Source organism: Diadema setosum, chromosome 21 (genome assembly GCF_964275005.1).
Source record: "Diadema setosum chromosome 21, eeDiaSeto1, whole genome shotgun sequence".
Classification (NCBI taxonomy): domain Eukaryota; kingdom Metazoa; phylum Echinodermata; class Echinoidea; order Diadematoida; family Diadematidae; genus Diadema; species Diadema setosum.
In genome coordinates, this window is record NC_092705.1 from 1,451,994 (window position 1) to 1,472,683 (window position 20,690).

The 20,690-nt window shown below is 39.3% G+C and overlaps 1 protein-coding gene across 1 annotated transcript in view; it reads left to right on the top strand.

Annotated features, from left to right (window-relative positions):
• The window catches only part of LOC140244637 (U2 snRNP-associated SURP motif-containing protein-like), a 29,244-nt gene that overhangs the window by 1,745 nt on the left and 6,809 nt on the right, over positions 1-20,690 (top strand). Inside the window, exons 2-18 of the mRNA XM_072324257.1 lie at positions 1,011-1,106; positions 1,470-1,584; positions 2,060-2,193; positions 3,810-3,889; positions 4,636-4,769; positions 6,999-7,084; positions 8,262-8,427; positions 8,973-9,199; positions 10,132-10,175; positions 12,162-12,266; positions 13,524-13,590; positions 15,355-15,539; positions 16,450-16,612; positions 17,307-17,474; positions 18,440-18,571; positions 19,126-19,264; positions 20,021-20,172. Coding sequence (XP_072180358.1) covers positions 1,011-1,106; positions 1,470-1,584; positions 2,060-2,193; positions 3,810-3,889; positions 4,636-4,769; positions 6,999-7,084; positions 8,262-8,427; positions 8,973-9,199; positions 10,132-10,175; positions 12,162-12,266; positions 13,524-13,590; positions 15,355-15,539; positions 16,450-16,612; positions 17,307-17,474; positions 18,440-18,571; positions 19,126-19,264; positions 20,021-20,172 — 2,193 coding nt within the window. The remainder of the gene's footprint in view (positions 1-1,010; positions 1,107-1,469; positions 1,585-2,059; positions 2,194-3,809; positions 3,890-4,635; positions 4,770-6,998; positions 7,085-8,261; positions 8,428-8,972; positions 9,200-10,131; positions 10,176-12,161; positions 12,267-13,523; positions 13,591-15,354; positions 15,540-16,449; positions 16,613-17,306; positions 17,475-18,439; positions 18,572-19,125; positions 19,265-20,020; positions 20,173-20,690) is intronic.

Consider the following 20,690-nt stretch of genomic DNA (forward strand, 5'->3'; position numbering starts at 1 on the left):
CGATTTGCCCGTCTATTCGAAAGCTATAGTATGAGTATGTAGTCTACTCCTAACGTTAAGACCATAACATTAGTAACGTTATATCTAACTGTTAGACCTGTAGAAACTGGTTAAGAGATTGCTAAATTGAAAATAGAGTAGAAACCAAACCCCCCGCAATTAGCCCAGTTTTTGTCCAGATTCCAGAATCTGGACACTTGTCACAAGCCAGTAAATTCTACTGTCACAGCACACACCTATCACATCATTTCACATAAATTTACTGGCACAAGTCGTTCACGACAGGAAAGTGCCTGAGTCACCTCCAGAAATCCATCTAAAAGCCCAAATTTCACTGTCAAAAGCGCAGAATCAGCTCAAGTTTTCCAAAGCTCGCGTGAATAAGGTCCTGTGTTAAAGAGTCGGGGTTACCGAAACAGTGCTGAAAATTGAAAATTTGTGAGATTTTTCGCCTAAAGCAAGCTCAGAGTGTGATGAAAAAGAAAATATCTGTACACTGTACTGCCGATGCAGTGCAGAACAAATGTACAGGGGCTGAATGTATGTGACGAGTCACAAGAATTTGCAGAATTCGGACATGAACGGGCGCCGCAACTCCCCGATGCAACCTTGCGCTTGCGCCAACAAGGTAAGGCACGCGGCGCATTTTTCAGCGGCCTTGTATGCATATTGACATTGAAGGGCATAGCGCGTGTCCAGATTCTGGGGGCTTATCAAGGTGATAATATTTTGGGATTTTTTGAAATTTTATGATGTATTTAACAAAATCAGCAGTGATATAAAAGAAGTTTGATATATTTAACATACATTGTTGTAAACATAATTTTGTATGTATCATTTCAGTTGAACAAATATATTGCAGAAAAGCTTAAGTGTCCGAAAACTGGTGGTTTTACTCTAGTCCCATTATACTTTTTCAGGGACCATTCAGTGAGCCTTGTTTTTGAAGTATTTTAGTCGTTCTTATTCTCCATGCTCACGATTGCTTTTCTTTTCCTCACATCGCATAGAATATTTCCAAGACCAAGTTACAGGCCTTCAGCATAGGCCAGATGAACTTGACGAAGAAGAAGTCCAAGAGAGTGGAAGAGGAAATCAGAAAAAAGGTATGCCGCTATGCCATAGTTTGATTTCTGTTATTTTTATGGATAAAAATTGAACTGAATATGCCACAGCATGTATTTTGTCTATGAATAACTAAATAATTCCTTTTCGTTAAAGCTTTTGTGGCAGTGTTTTTTTTTTTCTGTGGTCAGAATAATTAGTTTTATCTTCAACAATTTTTTTCTCTTTTCAAACCGCGGTGAATGTAATGTGAGAACATCTTGAATGAAATGTGTCTGAATCATTTCTTTGAGAATTTTAAAAAGTCCTGCAGATGTGTATGTATGGGGCATTATACATATGTCAAACATGTTGTAGTTAGTAGAGTTTGATATAATGAGCCACCTGCCTTTTTGTTTCAACAGGAGCAAGAGAAAGAGACAGCAAAGATATTTGAGGAGTTTGTCGCCTCATTCGAAGGGACACCATCAACTTCCAAAACTTTCATCAGGGGTAACACGATAAATCCAGAAACTAAAGGTGAGTGCTGATAGTTCATGAGTAAGTACTGTGCTCACAAATTGATGCGTCTGTATATTATATGTTTACTGTCAATGCCAAGGTGTTGCAACCAATTCTTCAAGAGATGATATCAGCATATGGTTCACAAGTTGTAATTTTATATGTACAGTAATGGCATGATATGACTTCATTTCAGAGTTCTGTAGGTCAGTCATGATTCCGAAATGTCTGGAGGTGATGTGCTTTGTACAAAACATGACTGATGTCAACTACTTAATTGTGCTGATATTTCAATGTCACAGGACTAGGTGTTCAGTGTGGGAAAAAAAGAAAAAGATTGAAAGTATGAGAGAAAATAAAAACAAAAAAAAAGAGAGAGGAAAAGTAGAAGAAGAGGTGTCAGAGATTCTGTTAGGGAACAGAAGACAACTTCACAAATATGAGATTTGTAACAAGCTCACCATTGCTCTGCTATGGTACATTCCCTTGACAGTTGAAACCACCGATGCCAAGACAGGCAGACTGTACAAGCCAACATCTAAGATTGCAGAGACGGTCTATGCCCGCAACCAGAAGAACTTGGACGATGCCAAGAGTTCAAGAGCAGAGAGCCAGACGCTCTCCATGGTAAGGGGAACAAAATATTTAGATTACCACATGCTCTCACTACTGCACATATTGAGGTTAGTTTTCAAGCAACTTTGGATTAAAGTTTGTGTATAATTCTTCTTGCAATCTCGGAAATTAGATTCATTTCATGAGCTGGTATGTTGTAATGTTTGGTAATTTAAACATTTCCATATAATAATGAAACTTGAAACTTCTTCATGATGGAGGGGGAAAACAATAGTATAATTTCCAGCTTGAATTTATTCAGAGGCTGAAAAATTCCAACCATTACTCTGTTTGTTTTGTTTTGCTTGTTTTTTGGTTGTTTTTTTTTTACCACTGTGCAATTTGTTCAATGAAGGTCATCCAACATATCTTAGCATTGGGTGATTTCAAGTTCGCTGCTGGTGCAAGTGCTAGAGCTAGCTCCCAAATAAGTGCCTTAAATCGAGCTCCAGCACCGGTGGTCAGATTAACAAGGCGATACCGATCAAAATTATCGATCCAACACCGAGGTGCTAGCATAGCACCACCGCGCAGTCGGCGGGAATTGAGCGACAAAAAAAAATTATTACTGTGATTACAGTCAAATATTAAAAGATGCAGCCATGACTGCTTAGTTTTAAACTCATAATGAGGAAACAAATTAAAATGCCACAAATTTCATCCCTTCTCCAAAATACGATCTTAATTTTGCTCCCAGGCTCAGATTTATGTAGCCATGTCTAGACTGTTTGTGTACGTTACATGGGCGATCATTATAATAGCATAGGTTTTACATGTAAAACGTGCATCTATTATGGAAGTGAATGCGGGTCTTCCACCGCAATGCTAACACCAGCACCAAACTTGAAATGACGAAAATGATGAAAATGATAACCCCTAGGGGCTAGTGTAAGTCAATGGGGAAAAAACACATAAATTGCTAAGACAAACGGCGGAGCTCGGTTCAAGGTCCAGTTTACCTTTGGGAGCAGTGATTTCAAAAATGTTCAAGATATCACATTTGATGCATATGTGTAGGTCTGTTGTATCATAAAACATCCTACCATATTAAATATTTGCAATAAAACCTAAAATATAAGGAGATATCAGGGTTTTTCTCAGTAAACCGTAACTGTATACGGTTTAGTCTGGAAACATTTTTATTATAACTATTGTTCACATTTTGTGTATTTAACAACACTTAACATCGATTATACGGATTCAAATTTTGACAGTGGTTGTTTCTATCCCTAACTCACATTTTAGAACTATTTTAAAGCACTAATGCTTTCATCTGCAAATGGTAAACTATGCCTTTCAGCAGACGACATTCAACACCAAGCCCAGCACCAACTACCGGAAATATGTCATAATTTTGAGGTCAACTCCCAACACCGACGTGATTTCAAGTTTGGTCTTATCGCCGGTGCTAGTGCTGAGATAGCACTAGCACTAGCACTGGCACCAAACTTGAAATCACCCATTGTATTCAGGTACATTTGACTTGTGGCACCTGTGAAAAAAGTGTAGGGTTACACATAAATTCTCAGCATTAACTTACATAAGAAGCACAGGTGATAACCACAGGAGTTTATTTGAAATATTGCTCAATTTGATGATCGCCATCATGTTTGTTTTAATCATCATAGAAAGCGAAATTGAAGAAAGAGAAAGAGAAGGAGAGACAGAAGAAGAGCAATCTTGAGCTGTTCAAGGAAGAATTGCGAGTGTAAGTAGTTCATTCAACTATTTTCCAGTCCTTCATTGTAGATCATGTTTCAGACATTAGTATTTATAATGTAGGATGTAAACTCTTAGATTATTTCAGCACATTTGCATGTTGTTTCAGTCAAACCTACCGTAGTGGCCGCCTGTCTGTAACGGCCACCTTCTGTATGCGACCCCTAATGAAAACCCCCAAAAGAGGAAAACCCATGTTCAAAACCTGTCTATAATTGCCACCTTTTTTGTCTCCCTTGGGTGGCTGCTAAAGACAGGTTTTTCTGTAGGTTAGTTGTTTGTTTGTTTTTCATTCTCTGAACTGATTTCATACCAAAGTGGGTACCTACGGTAATGACTGATGCCATGATCATTTTTGTTTTCTTGTTAATGCTATAGGAGCATTGAGAAAATTCTATGTAATGGACATTCATTGATGCATTTTTCATATTTCTCTAAGAGAGATATTATACATGATTTCTTTCATCCCTGTAGTTTTATTTGCTGAGGGTATTTTATTAGATGGCAAAATCCAGTGGTAGGAATTGCCATCCCCATCTGAGCATTATTTCTATCAAGAACCAAAAGGAAAGGTCAAGGACACTCGGTGCAAGTTTGTGACAAAGGAAGTCTGTTCGTGATGTGCTAATTTGCTTTCAGGTTGCCTTATTAGTCATTCGTAATTAAACTATAATTGATTTTTTGTTGTAGTGCTCAAACTATCTTTATCGTCATGTATTTTTCTGTTACACCAAGTTTGCAGCAAGAGAGAGAGGAGAGGCATAAATTGAGGAAAGCCAAAGGGGGCAGTGACAGCTTTGATGAGCCCATCTTACCCACTCCAACATCCACCTCAGCATCCTCATCATCTTCAGACATACGGCTGCCAGGTATAGAAGATTACTAAATAACAATATCAAACTAGGTTTTGTCATAGATTCTCCCAGAATACTGCAGGTGCTGATGGCTCTGTTCCAGGGCAAAATGTGGAGCCAATTAGAAATAACTTTTTGTTTTGTTTTCAAAGAGGGTTGATGCTCAGAGTTTGTTCTGTTGATCTTGTTAGTCAAATAGATCACACAAATTATTTACACTCTGTTGGAAAGAGAGTGTATCAATATTTTTTTTTTACCAATTGATAAAAATTTATATGATCAAAAGTTTGTTTGTTTGTTTGTTTTGAAGGCAAACTAGTGTCATGGCAGCAAGATGGTGTGAAGAGAAAGAGCTGTTTTTATGAAAATTAAACAAAGTACCCTAACATTGAAATCAAGGTCACTTACTATGCAGTGCATTTAATGAACAGAAGTACAATTTGCATTTGTGGGGCCAACGTGACAATTCTGCAGGAGACTTTGTGAAAACTTCAATATCTATTTACATCTGTATAAGGGTGCGTTCGAAAGCGAACCAAAGTGAACCAAACCAAAGCGTACCGACCTGTAATGTGCCAGATTTGGAGAGTTTGAGCGCTCTGTTGAGAAATGGTAGCTCTCTTTTGAGGGGGTCACACATTTTGTGGCGAGAGGGTCATTCACCTGGTGTGCTTAAACAAACTCTTTGCATTATGACGTATGTGCATATTACATGCATTTGTCACATGCAAACTTTTGGTACCCTTTTGGAGCATATCGAGAAGTAGTCCACTTCATAGATTCATAGATTATTTTACTCATTGAAGTACATCTCTCACGCAAGTATCTCCTGATTATGCCTCCGCCACGAAGTGGTGCCGGAGGCATTATGTTTTCGGGTTGTCCGTCCGTCCGTACGTACGTCCGTCCGCTTTCGTTTACGCGATAACTTGAGTAATATTTACTGGAATTTTACCAAACTTGGTCCGAGTATGAAGTATGATGGGGCAATTATTTGATTAGATTTTGGGTGAAATCGGCTGAAGGTCAAAGGTCAAAGGTCAAGGTCAAATCATGAAATTGTATCCGTTTACGCGATAACTCAAGACTGGATGGAGCAAATTTCACCAAACTTTGTTGGAGGATGATGTATGATGGGACAATTACTTGATTAAGTTTTTCAGTGAAATTGGACAGAGGTCAAAGGTCAAAGATCAAGGTCAAATCCTAAAATTTATCTGTTTACGTGATAACTCAAAACTGGATGAAGCAGCTTTCACCAAACTTGGTCCAAGGATGATGTATGATGGGACAATTAGTTGAGGAGATTTTAGTGACATTGGCAAGAGGTCAAAGGTCAAAAGGTCAAGGTCAAATGCTACAAATGTTGCAATTTCCCCCATATCTATGCAATGCCCAAAGGTATTTTCTTGAAACTTGGTGTGGACATGTACTACTGCGTAAAGATTCTCCAGAGAGAGTTTCATGTCATAAGGTCAAAGGTCAAAAGGTCAAAGGTTAGGTGAAAATGTTGCAATGTTACTTTTCTCTCAAATGCTTCAATGTATCTTTGTGGAACTTGGTACATATGCATGTACTGTCTGGCAGGGATTATCTAGGGAATTTAGGGGTCATGGGTCAATAGTCAGTGGTCAAAGGTCAAGGTCAACTCCTCAAAATTTTACTATTTCCCTCATATACTAGTATATGCAATGCTTGCATTATTAGTTTCAAAACTTAATACATGCATTACCTAATGGAGATTCTCCGGGAAATTTCCAGCCAGAAGGTCAAAGGTTAAGGGTCAAAGGCCAGGTTTCAATGCCCCCCCCCCAAAAAAAAAAAAAAAAAAAAAATCTATTTTGTACCGTCATCACACTCTTTCTTCGTACCTTGGAAATTACTCATTGCATAAACTTTCCCAAAATTCCCCAAATATGTGTACCTGCACTCTTAGAAAATTATAGCAAACCCAGTTCAAGACATTTCTGACAAACCTGTCATTTCAATATTTTGCCAGTTATGTGAAACTGTCATGGATCACACATTGTGAAGACATTGTACTATACGCCTATTGGGAGAATCATGCATTATGGCGGAGGCATCAGTCGCCATAGCGACATTTCTAGTTCCTCTTTGAAATCTTTTATGACTGCGATGGGTAAATTATGGCAGCCCTGACCTGTGATGATAAAAATGCTAGAGTGAGATGAAAATGCTACTTTAATTTTCTTCTTCCACTTCATTTTGCTTCTCTGCGTGTAGCTGGGATAGAGGAGTACAGCTATGGGTCACATGACTACGGAGATCCAAACACCACAAACATCTTCTTGGGGAGCATCAACCCAAAGGTGAGTCGTATTCCACATTCAGGGTTCTCTCCTGCCAGTCACAGAGCTGGTGGCATGGCTGTAGATAGCTTGCTGCCCGGGCAGTATTTTCCATCCCCCAATTAGCAGTAACACCCTCTGTAACTCAATAAAACAGACGGCTTCATAAATACCGCCCGGTATATTTTGGACGATTTGCAAGTTCAAAGGGAGCATTTCGCATTGGCTCTCTGAAGTGCCTGTCAACAGTACCAAGCATGAGTACTGCACGTGAAAGCATGAAGAGCACATTTACGTGCAAGTCGTATTTGAACACCATACGCGTGACAGACAGGCCAGTGGGTGGGGACAATGAACCTCATTATAACCAGCGGCAGTGCCAAAGTTGCCTTGTCCTCTTTTCGTGGGCGTATGCAGATAGTGAACACAAGAGGGCGACATAGAAGGATACAGACACACAAAAAAAGGACAGCAGCCTTGTCTAGGCTGTAGACCACTCTAGACTGTGTGTTCAGATGATAGATTTCATGGCCTCTGTCAGTCACAATCTTTTAATGCATGTGAAACCAACTTACGTTGTAGCCCAGACTTGTGTCTTGTCCTGTGTGACTTGAGGGAATTGCAGTATCCTGCTGTACAAATCACGAATATGTTACTTTTAAAACAAGCTTAAGGCAGCTTGCCGCACTAATACAGTAAGAGTATGCATGTGCAAAGTCAGTAGGTAGGGTACAAGCATGAGGGAGATCCTGAATAGTTGAAATGGTATTGGTTTATTGTTATAAGTAACTTTATTTGTGGCGGAATGCACTACTGAGAAGTACCAGTCTTTGAACCAGATCTGATGGTTTGCATGCAAAGAAGTCTGTGATTCCTTCTCTCCCCCCCCCCCTCAAAAAAAAAAACAACAACAACAACAACAATAAGAACAACAAACAAAGAATCTCACATGAAAATGATAGAAATAAGCCCACCTTGTGTAGCTTTGCCTTATAAAAATATATTTCCTGATACAGCTGGGACCTCCCTCTTCCATAGTGCTATACGATATGGAAGGAAAACTTGAAATTGCGTATTCATTCATTTGCTAGTACTGCAGTTGCAGTGGGGCAGTCCATACTGACTTTAGCAGGACATTTTAATGTTATTAATTTTTTCTGCCATATTCTCTCATATTTTCTTGTGGATATTGTTGTAGATGAATGAGGAGATGCTATGCCAGGAGTTTGTCCAGTACGGGCCGCTGGCCAGCGTCAAGATCATGTGGCCGAGGACGGAAGTGGAGAGACAGAGGAACAGGAACTGTGGTTTTGTGGCGTTCATGAATCGCAGAGATGCCGAGCGAGCCATGAGGGCTCTAAACGGTAACCGGCTTTCCTTTGCTAGTTTCTCTCTTTTTTCTTTTTTTTTTTTTGGGGGGGGGGGGGGGGTTGGGAGTGAGGGAACCCCAGTAGCTGTGGTTTGCCCTGTGAAATGGTATTTGTGCTGTAGATACACATGTGTCTGCGAGCTCCACCCAACTAAATTCGCAATTCTTTAACAATAGGCAGCACTCCGAGAGCACATGATTTCCACTAAGGCTGTAGGGCCACAAACACCATGAAAATCTTTTGTAGAAAACAAAATCCTGGATCCACACCATAATTTGAATCACCACCACAAACTAATCACCTATTCCCTTTAATTCAACAGACCTAAAATTTGCAGAATACCAGATTTAATCCTTGAAATTTGTATCGATTCTATGTACCTGTACCCTATCTATATCTATTTATAAACTGTAATTCTGGTTTGGGCTTGGTTTACCTGCCTTGCTCGTTACTTGTTTCTGGGTCACCCTAGACAGTTGGCATTAACGATCATCAGAGACTTGACAACTCCTCCCAAAACATTTTATCATTATCTGCAGGTAAAGAGATCATGGGGTATGAGATGAAACTGGGGTGGGGCAAGGCGGTTGTTATCCCGCCCCACCCGGTCTACATCCCCAAGGCCATGATGGAACTGACCATGCCCCCACCCCCGTCTGGCCTCCCGTTCAATGCCCAACTCAAGCAGAGCTCCAAGAGAGACATCCCCAAGTTGCCTCCTCCGGGAATTCCCCTCACCGAGGAGCAGGATGATGAACTCAATGAGGTGATACATAGCTCTGATAGCAAGCAGTTTTTGCGCCCATTGCTGCTTGTCACTCTTTATTTTCATGTTTTATTTTGTTAATTATTCATCTATTTATTTGTGACAAATATTTTGCACCATTGTTTGGGATGTCTTTGCCTCAAGTTTCCGCCTTTCCAGAGTGTATAGCATTTGATAGACCATGATAACAAGAACACAGAAAATCGTTGGGCGCTGAGCTTCTAATTTGCTAATTTCCGTTTGGCCAAACATTGTCTGGAAACATTTGCTGGTGAAAGCACTTATGACATAGACTGCCAGGACACAAATATGTCATGATTTCCTACAACAGTCTATGTTGGGAAGAAGAGAACAGATTACCTAGCCAGCCTGTGGAAAACAAAACATTGATAATTACCTTTGTACCATGTGTTCATAGTGATATTGCAAGTCTGCCATAATGTATTAGTGATCTGTTAGAAGTTTGTATTCTTTTTTTCTTCATTATTACCTACCAAATTGAAAATCCTACTTTATTAATGAGTTACTATGCCCTAGAATGTATAAGTTTTCTTTACAATGGCCCTATTATGAGCTTAGTTTGTTTGCTGCAAATATTCATGTCTCTAATATTTTTGGACCCAGCATTTAAGGTATCAATTTTGATTTCGCGATCTGGAGAGAAGCCACAATTTTTTTATCATTTTTTTTTAAAGATAAAAGGAAGAAACCAAATATTTTAAAGATGAGATTTCATTTGACGAATCAAACCATGAGCAATTTTTCATTTATCTGTTGATACCACAAACAAGCAAAAAAAAAAATTATTCTCTGTCACAATTTTTTTTATCCGTGAATTATGATGTTTGGTGCATTTTACTGACGCTTTTCCTGTTCTTGTTTCGACTCTCGGTTCGTTCCTTCCTTTCTCCATCGTCTCTACTTCCTACCAGACCTTAAAAGAAGCAGTTGTAAAAGTGGTTATCCCGACCGAAAGGTACTGGAAACGTCTTGAGCGTCAACTGGATTTGAAAATCGCTATGTTTTATTTTCTGCAGTAATTTTTAGTGAAGAGAGGCGTCATATTGTGATTGCTCCCATTCTATTTTCTTGTTTCTCCTTTAAAAAAGACTACACAAAATTATTACTTCCAACACTCCTAAATGCTAAGTGGTGTAAGGTATTTTAGGATAGTCCAAAACCTCAACTGACTTATGAACTTCATGCAGTCACCTGTTTGACTTTGTCAATGAATTTTCATGTTATGTTGCTGTTCAAAGGCTCATACATGGAGAGAGAGAGCATATTTAGATTGTAAGTTGCGTTAGCACATGCTGCATAACATGAGGTTCGTGAACATAGGATGTCAAATTCACACCGGGACATTCACAAGTCAGTTGAGGTAATGTAGAAGTTCTTGTTAAGGAAGAGATTCAACAGAAAAGTGAATGCGCTTCTCTCAACAAGGTACGTATAACTTTTTTTTTTTTTTTTTTACTTTTTGCATATTATATTTACTCAAGATTGCCTTTCCCCATGGGACCAATAGCTTTTTGATTATTGTTTGTTTGTTTGTTTGTTTTTTTTTGGGGAGGGGGTATTTGGCATACAGGTTTGGTGAAAGAAAACGACAATGTAACAAAGCTTCTAGATTTTTTTATAATTTTTTTTTCAAGTTGATGTGCTTGTGTAATACATTTGCCCTTTCAAGCAGGCTGCTTTGTAATACAGATTACATAAAGTGTGCTTTTTGTTGGTTACAGTTTGCTATCTCCAGTCTTATGGAGTATTCCTTAGATCGAAGTGCTACTGGACAATTGATACATACGATAATTGTGGTCTTATACTCTTCTAAAAAAGTAAATGTGATCTTTATAGCATTTGGTGTGAGTCGACCATATTTGTATTATCATCGTAAATGCGGTTGTTTAATAAAAAAGCCTACAAGATAATTTTGTCATGAATAAAGTTATAAGTTTCAGATTTTGTGGTGTAAGGGGAGAGAATATCTGTCAGGCTTACTTGCCAAGTTTGGTTGTTTTTTTTTTCCATTTGTCCAGTTATGTCAGAGAGAATTTAATCAAGGTACAATCTGAATAAGGGAGAATGTTTTACACTTGACACATAGTACATATGTACATTTGTAATGAATGGGAATTGTTAGGTAGAGGAACAAGAGAGCTCCGATCTTTTGTGTTCAGTGTGTGTGTAGTTCTGATCTCCTGTTGTAGCGGATGCCACATTCTGTAATGTTGGGAACGGTAGAACTGATAAGTTACAGGCGTAGTTCTGATGAACTTGCGTGAGATGGATGATCAGTCTAATTACGGCATTTTCATAAATTTATATTACGTTATGTATGCATTTAAGATTTCAGTGAGAAGAATTGCACTCGAGTTAGGTGATTTACAGTTTCTGTGAATTGAGGTTTGATTGGTAAAATGTTTTAGACATATCTGAGATAAAAATCACAATATTGTTTTTTAAATTTCTTTTTCAATCACTGAAATTTTAGAATTAACAAAATAACATTGTCGGGAGTACATGATTAGATGACAAAACAGAGAAAATAGCTTTTGATTTGTCATTTTGTGTATGACTGTAGGGGCTGAGTTTTGTTTATCCACAAAGAGGGTTTTTCTGTGTACTTTGCTCTTCTTTACGACATTTTCCAGACGCAATGCTTCATTCATCCATTCGTTCAGTAAGAGGAGAAATAGCGATATCGTCCATGTTTATTTTTTCGTCACATCACTCATTGGAAACTGTCATAGGAGCATGTTTGAATGCGTCCAAAACAGTAATGCTGAAACCGTATCATTACTGCAACAACCATGTCACACTGCCTACATAGAGAGAGTTATACTCTCAGATCTCTCTGTCTCTATCTCACTTATGTGTGAAGTGAGATGAGGTGCTGTGGCCGTGTGCCAAACAAGCAAGGATGTGGTTTTCTTCTTTTCTCTCCCCCCTACTTGCATAGACCTCTGCTCCAGGTCATCCATCGCATGATCGAGTTCGTCGTCAACGAGGGACCCATGTTTGAGGCCATGATCATGAACCGGGAGATCAATAATCCGATGTTCAGGTGGGGCAACTCCTTCTCATCTATCTAGAATGCCAGTTGAGGTTGCAAATGTTCTGTGTGTTGTTTGTTGCCTAGATACAGCGAGTGGATAGCCCAAGGAGTCAAGTACCATGTCTGTATCAGTGATAATGTATGAACCGTATATTTCGTGGTTATGTATTTTGCAACTTTGGAAGAAGAATTGATGCTCTCTATCCTTGAAGATGATTCAGAGACATTTTTCTCATGGGAGGTATAATTTTTTGAGTTAATTTTGCAAACGCCGGTTGGTTTGTCTAAATTGTTGCAAGATCAAAATGCCTTGAAATGTACTTCGTGTACAGTAGGTCATCTCTGTTCAAGCATGGCAGAGGTCAGAAAATCTTTTAGTAGAGTTTCCAGTCTTGTCCATTTATGCAATCAACATTGAGATTTCAGCCTTTGACCTTGAAGCTGAAAGTCTTAGAGCTTTACCTTGTGAACTGTGACCACAATCACATACAGAAATTGGTTAAGAATTGGATTGAAGGCAGCCAAGATTTTAAAGATATATATATGTTTCATGAGAAAATGTCATTGCTAGCCATTCTGGCATTTTCCTGCATTTTACCAGTATATTATGTAAATGTCAGTTTAGGTGCATTATGATTATGGGAGCAAATACTGCTGTAAAGGGATGGTACAGTTTCGGTTAAGATTGGCTTCAGGTTTTTGATGTTTTTTTGATGATGATTTTTTTTAATGATAATGAGAAACCTCACAAAATATAAAAGAGCATATAATTGTAGAAAGTGTTCAAAGTTTATTTGATGAAAATTTATTTTGAAATGGCCGAGATATGCAAAACAAAGTGATCCTAATAAAAGATGGGACCCACCCTTTATTAGGATCACTTTGTTTTACTTTGTTTTTGGATATCCCGGCCATTTCAGAAACGATTTTCAACAGATTAACTTTGAATTCCTCTTAGAATTGTTTGCCTCTCAGCATTTCGTAGAGTGGTTTCTAGATATCTCACAAAAAGTTAAAAGCTGAATCCTCGCCTCCAATATTAAACTGTCCTTTTAAGAATGAATAAAACTCTGAGCAGTTGAGGAAAAAAAACAAAAACAAAAACCTTTGGCATTTTAAAAGACTTGATTTTCACACCATTTGAAATCCATTACCAGAATTTTCTCTTCCAATGAAAGAAGACATTCTGATGCCCAGTATACATCATGTGTAGTACTATATAGATCATTCATTTATTTATTTTATTGCTTTCATTCATATTTCTAGATTTCTGTTTGACAACCAGACACCTGCCCATGTGTACTACAGGTGGAAGCTCTTTTCAATACTTCAGGTATGATTATGGTCACGTAATTTTACCTATTTATAAATAAACGCTGTATTTCAATCTTGTTCAATGTGTTTGTTTCTATGCAATGACATAGTGGATTTTAGCGTGTGCATGTGTCAACGTCATGTGTGTTGCATATCTATGCCCTGTATGATTCCACATGGGGTGTGCTCTGGCACTTTGTTACGGACTGGGTTTACTGTAAAGCACGATATTTTCGCAAATTAGAGCCAACGACCTTTGTCGTGGCATTAAATTTTCGCAGATTGCTACTGGCATTCACTTCATTTCACTTCATTTTCTGGTTTTAAAGAATTTGCCATTAGAGCTGTGACATTTTGAGCATCTAGTGTATGCTCCCTGATTGTCAGTTTTCACCCTGCTTGTTTCAGGGATGAATGGAAAAGGGCCACTCACAAAGATTTGGTTGATGATAAGGTTTTGATGAGAGATAAAGATGGTATACCAGGCTTGGGAATTATTTTGGCTATTGAGATGCAAGTGACATAATTACAGTAATAGTGATAGCTAGTCTTTAATTTCAGACATGTTAAGAATTTCCATGTGCTTTACAGACTATTATTGCATGTAAGCATCTCCCTAATGCGCTCTTGAAATCTCCCTAATTTTTATACCCCCGCCAAACGAAGTTTGAAGGGGGTATATTGGAATCAGCGGACGGTCGGGCGGTCGGGCGGTCGGTCGGGCGGTTGGTCCGTTGCAAATCTTGCGTCACGAACTACTTCCTCAGTTTTCAACCGATTCCCATAAAACTTGGCACAGATGTGTGCCTTGGGTTGTAGATGTGCAAGACGTATTTTTTGACAGTACCCAAAAGTACGTTGCCATGGTAACGGCATATTATGGGCAAAAATGGGTACAAATCTTGCGTCGCGAACTCCTCCCACAGTTTTTGATCAATTTTTATGAAATTAGGTACAGATGTTCATCTGAATATGTTAATGTGCAAGACACATATTTCCGCAGTGGCAAAAAGTGCGTTGCCATGGTAACGGCATGTTATTGGTAAAATATAGGGCAAAATGCTTCATGGCAAAACTGCTTCATCAGTGTTCTTCCACTTCTCATGGAATTCATATTGAATGTTTGTCTTAGGATATAGGTCAGCATGACACATTTCTTGACAGTGACAAAAAGTATGTTGCCATGGTAACAGCTCACATATTATGAGCCAAAATGATGGAAAATTTTGTGTTGCAAACTACTTCCTCAGTTTTTGCCCAATTTCCATGAAACTTGGTACAGATGTGTGCCTTTGGTTGTAGATGTGCAAGACGCATTTTTCGACAGTACCCGAAAGTACGTTGCCATGGTAACGGCATATTAATGGCAGAAGATCAAGGAAAGATCTTGCGGATTTAACTACTTCCTCAGTTTTTTGACCAAAGCTTATGAAATGTTGTTTTGACCAAAGCTTATGAAATGTTGTTTGGCGGGGGTATAACCAGTCGCTGTAGCGACATTTCTAGTTATATCTGAATGTTTGATAGCAGTCCTCGGTATGATGTCACTGGAACTTTGCTAGAATTCACATTTGTCTTTTATTTTGTGTTATCAACACAAAATCTTTCTGACATTACCATGCCCATATCTTGAGTTCCCAAGACCTGTGGATTTTATATCAGAATCTCCTTGGCGAGATTCTGTGTGAATACCACGATCTTGTGTACGCGCATCAATTTGGAGTCTTTGTGCCAAGCACGTTGCATCAGAGCTGAAATCAATGTTTCTCAAATCTACTTCCAGGGTGACTCAATAGGCAAATGGTCAACCGACGAATTTCACATGTTCAAGGAGGGCTCAATATGGCGGCCGCCCCCAATCAACCCATACCAGCAAGGTATGCCTGATGAGCTGGCACCCAAAGTGGACAGCAAACCGCAGGTGGTCATTCCAGTAGAGCCACCCAAGAAAAAGAATCTCACCAATCAGTAAGTGCATGTTGGATCATCATAGCCTTTGGGGGCCAGGGTAAGACAAACTGTGTTCAGTTATTGGGGAAGTTCATTACAGAGATGTTCACAGTTGTGAGAAGTGGGAAAAGGTGTCAAAAAGGATGAAAGGAATTGTATAAATTTAACCCTATCCCTTGACGTTTCACACCACGATTCCGCAACGTGCAATGATTTTGCTGCGTCGTTTCATGACTTTTTTCATTGAAATCTCCCGCATATTTTGAGACCAAATTAAATTTGCGACGTCCGGGTACACTGTTCTGAAGTTACGTAATGTTTTGCATATGCATGTCAACCAAAAAACGGCTCAAATTCATGATATCGTGTGCAAATCCAATGCAAATTGTGTTTTTTTGTTAAACTGATATAAATTAGATTATTTCAATTTTTGACTGTAGAAATTAATCAATTCTAATGTAGATAAGTTTGAAAAAGTGCCCACAACAAATTTTGGCAAAAAAAGCAGTAGAAAACAAAAGGTCAAAAAAACAATAAGATACATAAGAAATTAACAAAACAATAAAAAACAAAAATTGATTTTGATTTCGCTATTTTTTTAAAAGAAAATTGTTTGATGTGTCTTGAGGAACTCTGACACAAAAATTTAGGGATCCTTCAGTCATTTTAATGGAGTTATGAGTGAAAATATGATTTCATGCGTAAATTTGCATAATTAATTTAATAAAAAATAGAAAGCCAATATTTTTCTATTGTATGACCATGTAATCTTGTAGTTGACATCCGGCTCTATCTTCAGGCAAAATTTTGCGGCGCCACCGTGGAAAGCATTTGACTTGGTCTTTATTATGGAACTCAACTCGTATATGTAAGCAGTAGTATGTAATGTCTGTCATGCAATGTTCTGCCATCTTCACCTTCACCCCAGCCAAAGGGACAAACTGGAGGACATGCTGCGTGCAATCACCATGGACAGGTTCAAGATCGGCGAGACGATGGTCTACTGTCTGGATCACGCCGATTCAGCCGAGGAGATCGTTGAGTGCATTGCAGAATCGCTGTCAATTCTCGAGACGCCTCTTCCAAAGAAGGTACCCTTTGTTTTGATGAATGTTTTGCTTTACTTTCAGTTTAAGTCTTGCAAGTGGGTGTGTTAAATCTAAGCTGTGCACCATGATTCTTGTGTATTCCTGACCAATAAAGGGAGCAGATCTCACACTGGAGCACACATGCTCAGTATTACATTGGTTGCCATTGCTTGCCATTGCTTCAGATGCTTGCTACTTTGCACACGGCTTAAGTGACTAGTGCAGCAAATTGGTGCACTATTTTGCAGACACTATCCATTAGGATATATTGGGTATGTATGTTTCTTGGGAATGTCTTCTTGATCAGTTTGTGCTAAATAGGATTTGGTAGTAGTGTAGTATTTGTGTATGTTGTTCATAATAGGCAAAGAGGATGAACTTTTCAGGTAATTACCAAGATGCATGTGGAAATATGGTGGAATGAATTGTGTGGTATCTTTTTTGCCTACCAGGGAATGAGAGAAATTTGATTATCATTTGAAATAATAACACCAAGAGCAACAAAGTATGAGCCAATTATGTGGAAGGCATGATTTGTTCACAAGAAGTCAATAATCTGAACCTATCAAGACAATCTGTAATGTGACTGATGGGTGGGACTTTATACACCATCATGATTGCAAGTTGTTCTGCATAGATTGCTTTAGTTCATTCTCACACATTAGCAAATGTGGTTGTGTTTCTGTCCCCATCCCAGATCGGTAGGCTGTTCCTGGTGTCCGACATCCTGTTCAACTCGAGTGCCAAAGTCGCCAACGCCTCCTTCTATCGTAAGTTCTTTGAGTCCCACCTCCCAATGGTCATGCAGGATGTACGGGAGGCTCACAAGAACATCCAACAGAGGCTCAAGGCAGAACAATTCAAGGTGAGAACAGAGGACTCTACTAATACTCCATTTATACAGACATAAAGTTGAACCCAGGAGCACTCCTGAAGTGCTTCGACGTGTGCCCCTCTGTGTCTGTTCATACAGAGAATCAGAGCTCGCTGAGATCACAGGCAAAGTGCCTGAGAGGGGCATAACTGTCGTGGTGACCGAGTGCACAGGGACTTCTAACATACAAACTGTATGCACAGAGCGCACCGCATTCCACTTCCAGAGGGCTCTAAACTTTAGTGACTGTTAATGCAGAGTTTAGAGTGCTCCTGAGCCTAGCCTTGAGAGGAGCATAACATCAGAGCTCTCAAGGACCTGATTGCCTGTTCATACAGAGTTCAGACAGGTTCAAGAGCACTTTTAGAGCACTCTTTAAAGCTCTGTATAGATGAGGTATAAGCTTTTGATCAGGATGTACTTGACAGAAGGGATATTTTCTCAACTGTACAAGTACTGCACAGAAGGTAAAGAGATGATTAGCCTTGTGAGGGTGGTACATTTGGCTTAGTGAAAGTCGTTTGAAAGTTGGGACTGCATGCATTAGCAAGTTGGTCATTACCCCATTCCTCCATTCTCATTAGCAACAGTGCTCAACATTTGTTCCTCTACAAATTGTTGCCAGGAAAAGTAAAGTTCATATTTCCATCTCTCTCTCTCTCTCTCTCTCTCTCTCTCTCTCTTTCTATATTTGCCATGCACAAGTACCCTGTACAATATTTTTTAAAAGGGGGGAGGGGTCCTTGTGCTTCACATGAATTTAACATGAAACCAAGAAGTGATCAGTTCTTACATGTTCAAACTTCAGGACTTAAAGCTCATTCAACACAGTGATGAAAAACTGAGAATTGAACCTCTTTGAAATAACCTGTGAAAATTATGATATCAAGAATAACATTTGTGTTCAAGAAAAAAAAAATTCCTCCTCATGTTCATGGTGTTCACTTGTTTTGCAGCAAAGAGTCATGGCCTGTTTTCGCAGCTGGGAGGACTGGGCCGTCTATCCAAACGAGTTCCTCGTGCGTCTCCAAAACATCTTTCTGGGCTTCATCGATCATGACACAGTTAAAGAAGAGCCAAAGGAAACGGTGAGAATCAAGCCCTGCATTCAAGATATAGACTCAGTATTCACAATTCTCTGCAAGCTAATGGTTCATTGTAAGAAAATCTGGGGTACATGTGCAAGGCTTTGTGAAGACTGTATTTGCTCATCGTTATTTGTTCCAGATTTTTCTGCTGCTTCTGCTATTCCAAGACTTTGGACATCGAGATATCCCAGAGAACATCACATTTAATTCAGTAGTACCATATCCACAATTTGTCATCAGTAATTGCTTTTAGGTAAAATTCAAGAGCAAATCTTTGCCTATTTCATCACTCCATCATGATTTCCTTGATTTGTCCCTGTGCGTAGACAGGATGTCAATAAAAAGTGTCAACAAGTGGCCAACATTAAAGCTTTGAATGACTGGAATACCAGTGCATCACACACTCATAAGCTTAGCTATGTAGGAGGCACTGACACTAATGTGCATAGTGTGTGTTCACGCTGTTGGGGGTAAAGTGGCACCTGAACTTCTGTTGTGTGAGAGAGAGTGTAAGTTTTACCTTTCCACAACATCCCTGGTCTCCATGGCAACAGGTGGTGGAGGAGGAGGATCTGGATGGCATCCCGTTTGAAGATGCTGAAGAGAAATCGGAGGCCAAGAAGGAGCGCGAGGCCAGAGTGGACATCGATGGGGTTCCTCTTGATGAACTCCAGGACATTGATGGAGCGCCTCGTAAGTGATGATACTTCCTAGGTCGCATGTGAGGTGGGGCGGGGTCTCTTATTAGGGAGCTTTAGATTTTAGACGTGCGGACGTTCAAAGGAAAAAAACATGTTCTGAGCGTGCGCAGTAGCGCGCGTAAAGTCAATCTATTTTTAGCCAGCGTAATCTAAAGTTACTTTTCCACACGACGCAGGGAGAGGAGAACGTCCAGCGCAAGCGTCGGCTCAAACGTCCGCGCGTCAGAAGCTAAAGCTCCCTATTATCAGTTTGGCTCATGACAAAATTGTCATCTCTCTCTTTAGAGCATGTAAGAAGGTAACATGATTACTAATCTTTCATAAGCTCAGAATGATGATGAATGGACAGTTGAACATGCTCATAGATAATCTTTTGAGTAGTCAGACGAACGTGATGATATGGAATAGATTGTAAGTTAAACAAATCGCTTTTTACATAATATATATGTGAATGAGGATTCCAGAAGTACAACACAAATTTGATATACTGTCTTGTCTCGGTCAATGTCAGTGTAGCATTTTGCAAGTTAGGGCTACTCCCTTGTCAGCTCCAGAAGGAAATGTGGTAGAATTGTTCATGTTTCCACAACTGCACAATCATCTGGAAAGAGTTGATACCATTATTAAAAACAAACAAACAAACAATACCTGAAAAAAAGTTTATTTCAGTGAATTTTTGGACAAGATTCAGTCTGAGGTTGTTATGGAAAGCCATTAAAGTTGACAACATTTTGTCCGTACCATGCAGTTCCAGTTGAGGAGGCAGGAGAAGATTTGGACGGCATGCCAGTGGATGGAGACCCCATCAATGGAGCCCCCTTGGAGGAAGATGATGACCAGTCATCACTGTCCGGCAGTGCTGGACTGAAGACTGGCCGCGAGGAGGGCAAAGGGTTCAAGGTCAGCCAGCTCAGATTCAAGTTGAATCTGGTTCACCAATCACCTACGTAGAACTAACACCTATCCTCTTTTCCTCTAATGTATATCGCCCTCCACATTCACACCATTTTTATAGAATGATGATGGTATTTTGAGATGGTGTCCCCTTGAGGGTGATCAAAATTGAAGCACAAATATCATTCAGTTTTCCAGCGTAAACTCTCAGCTTGTAATACATGTACTTGCACTCTGTTATTACCATAACATCTTTTTGTGAATGAGTTAGCTGTTTATATTGCACAAGAGCAAGAGCTTTAGAAAATAATGGGATATATTGTAGTGCAAATATTTTGCATGTATCACTTAATGTGATACCATCTCATAATTAAAAAAATATGTGTTTTGTTCACTGCATTTTGTCCATGTGAGTCTAAGACATCTTACTTGACTTCACGCATCAAATTCATCGTGCCAAATTTGTGGTGTAACAGATCTTAGGAAGTACAGTGCACTCCTGTTATAGTGAACGTGGTTATAAC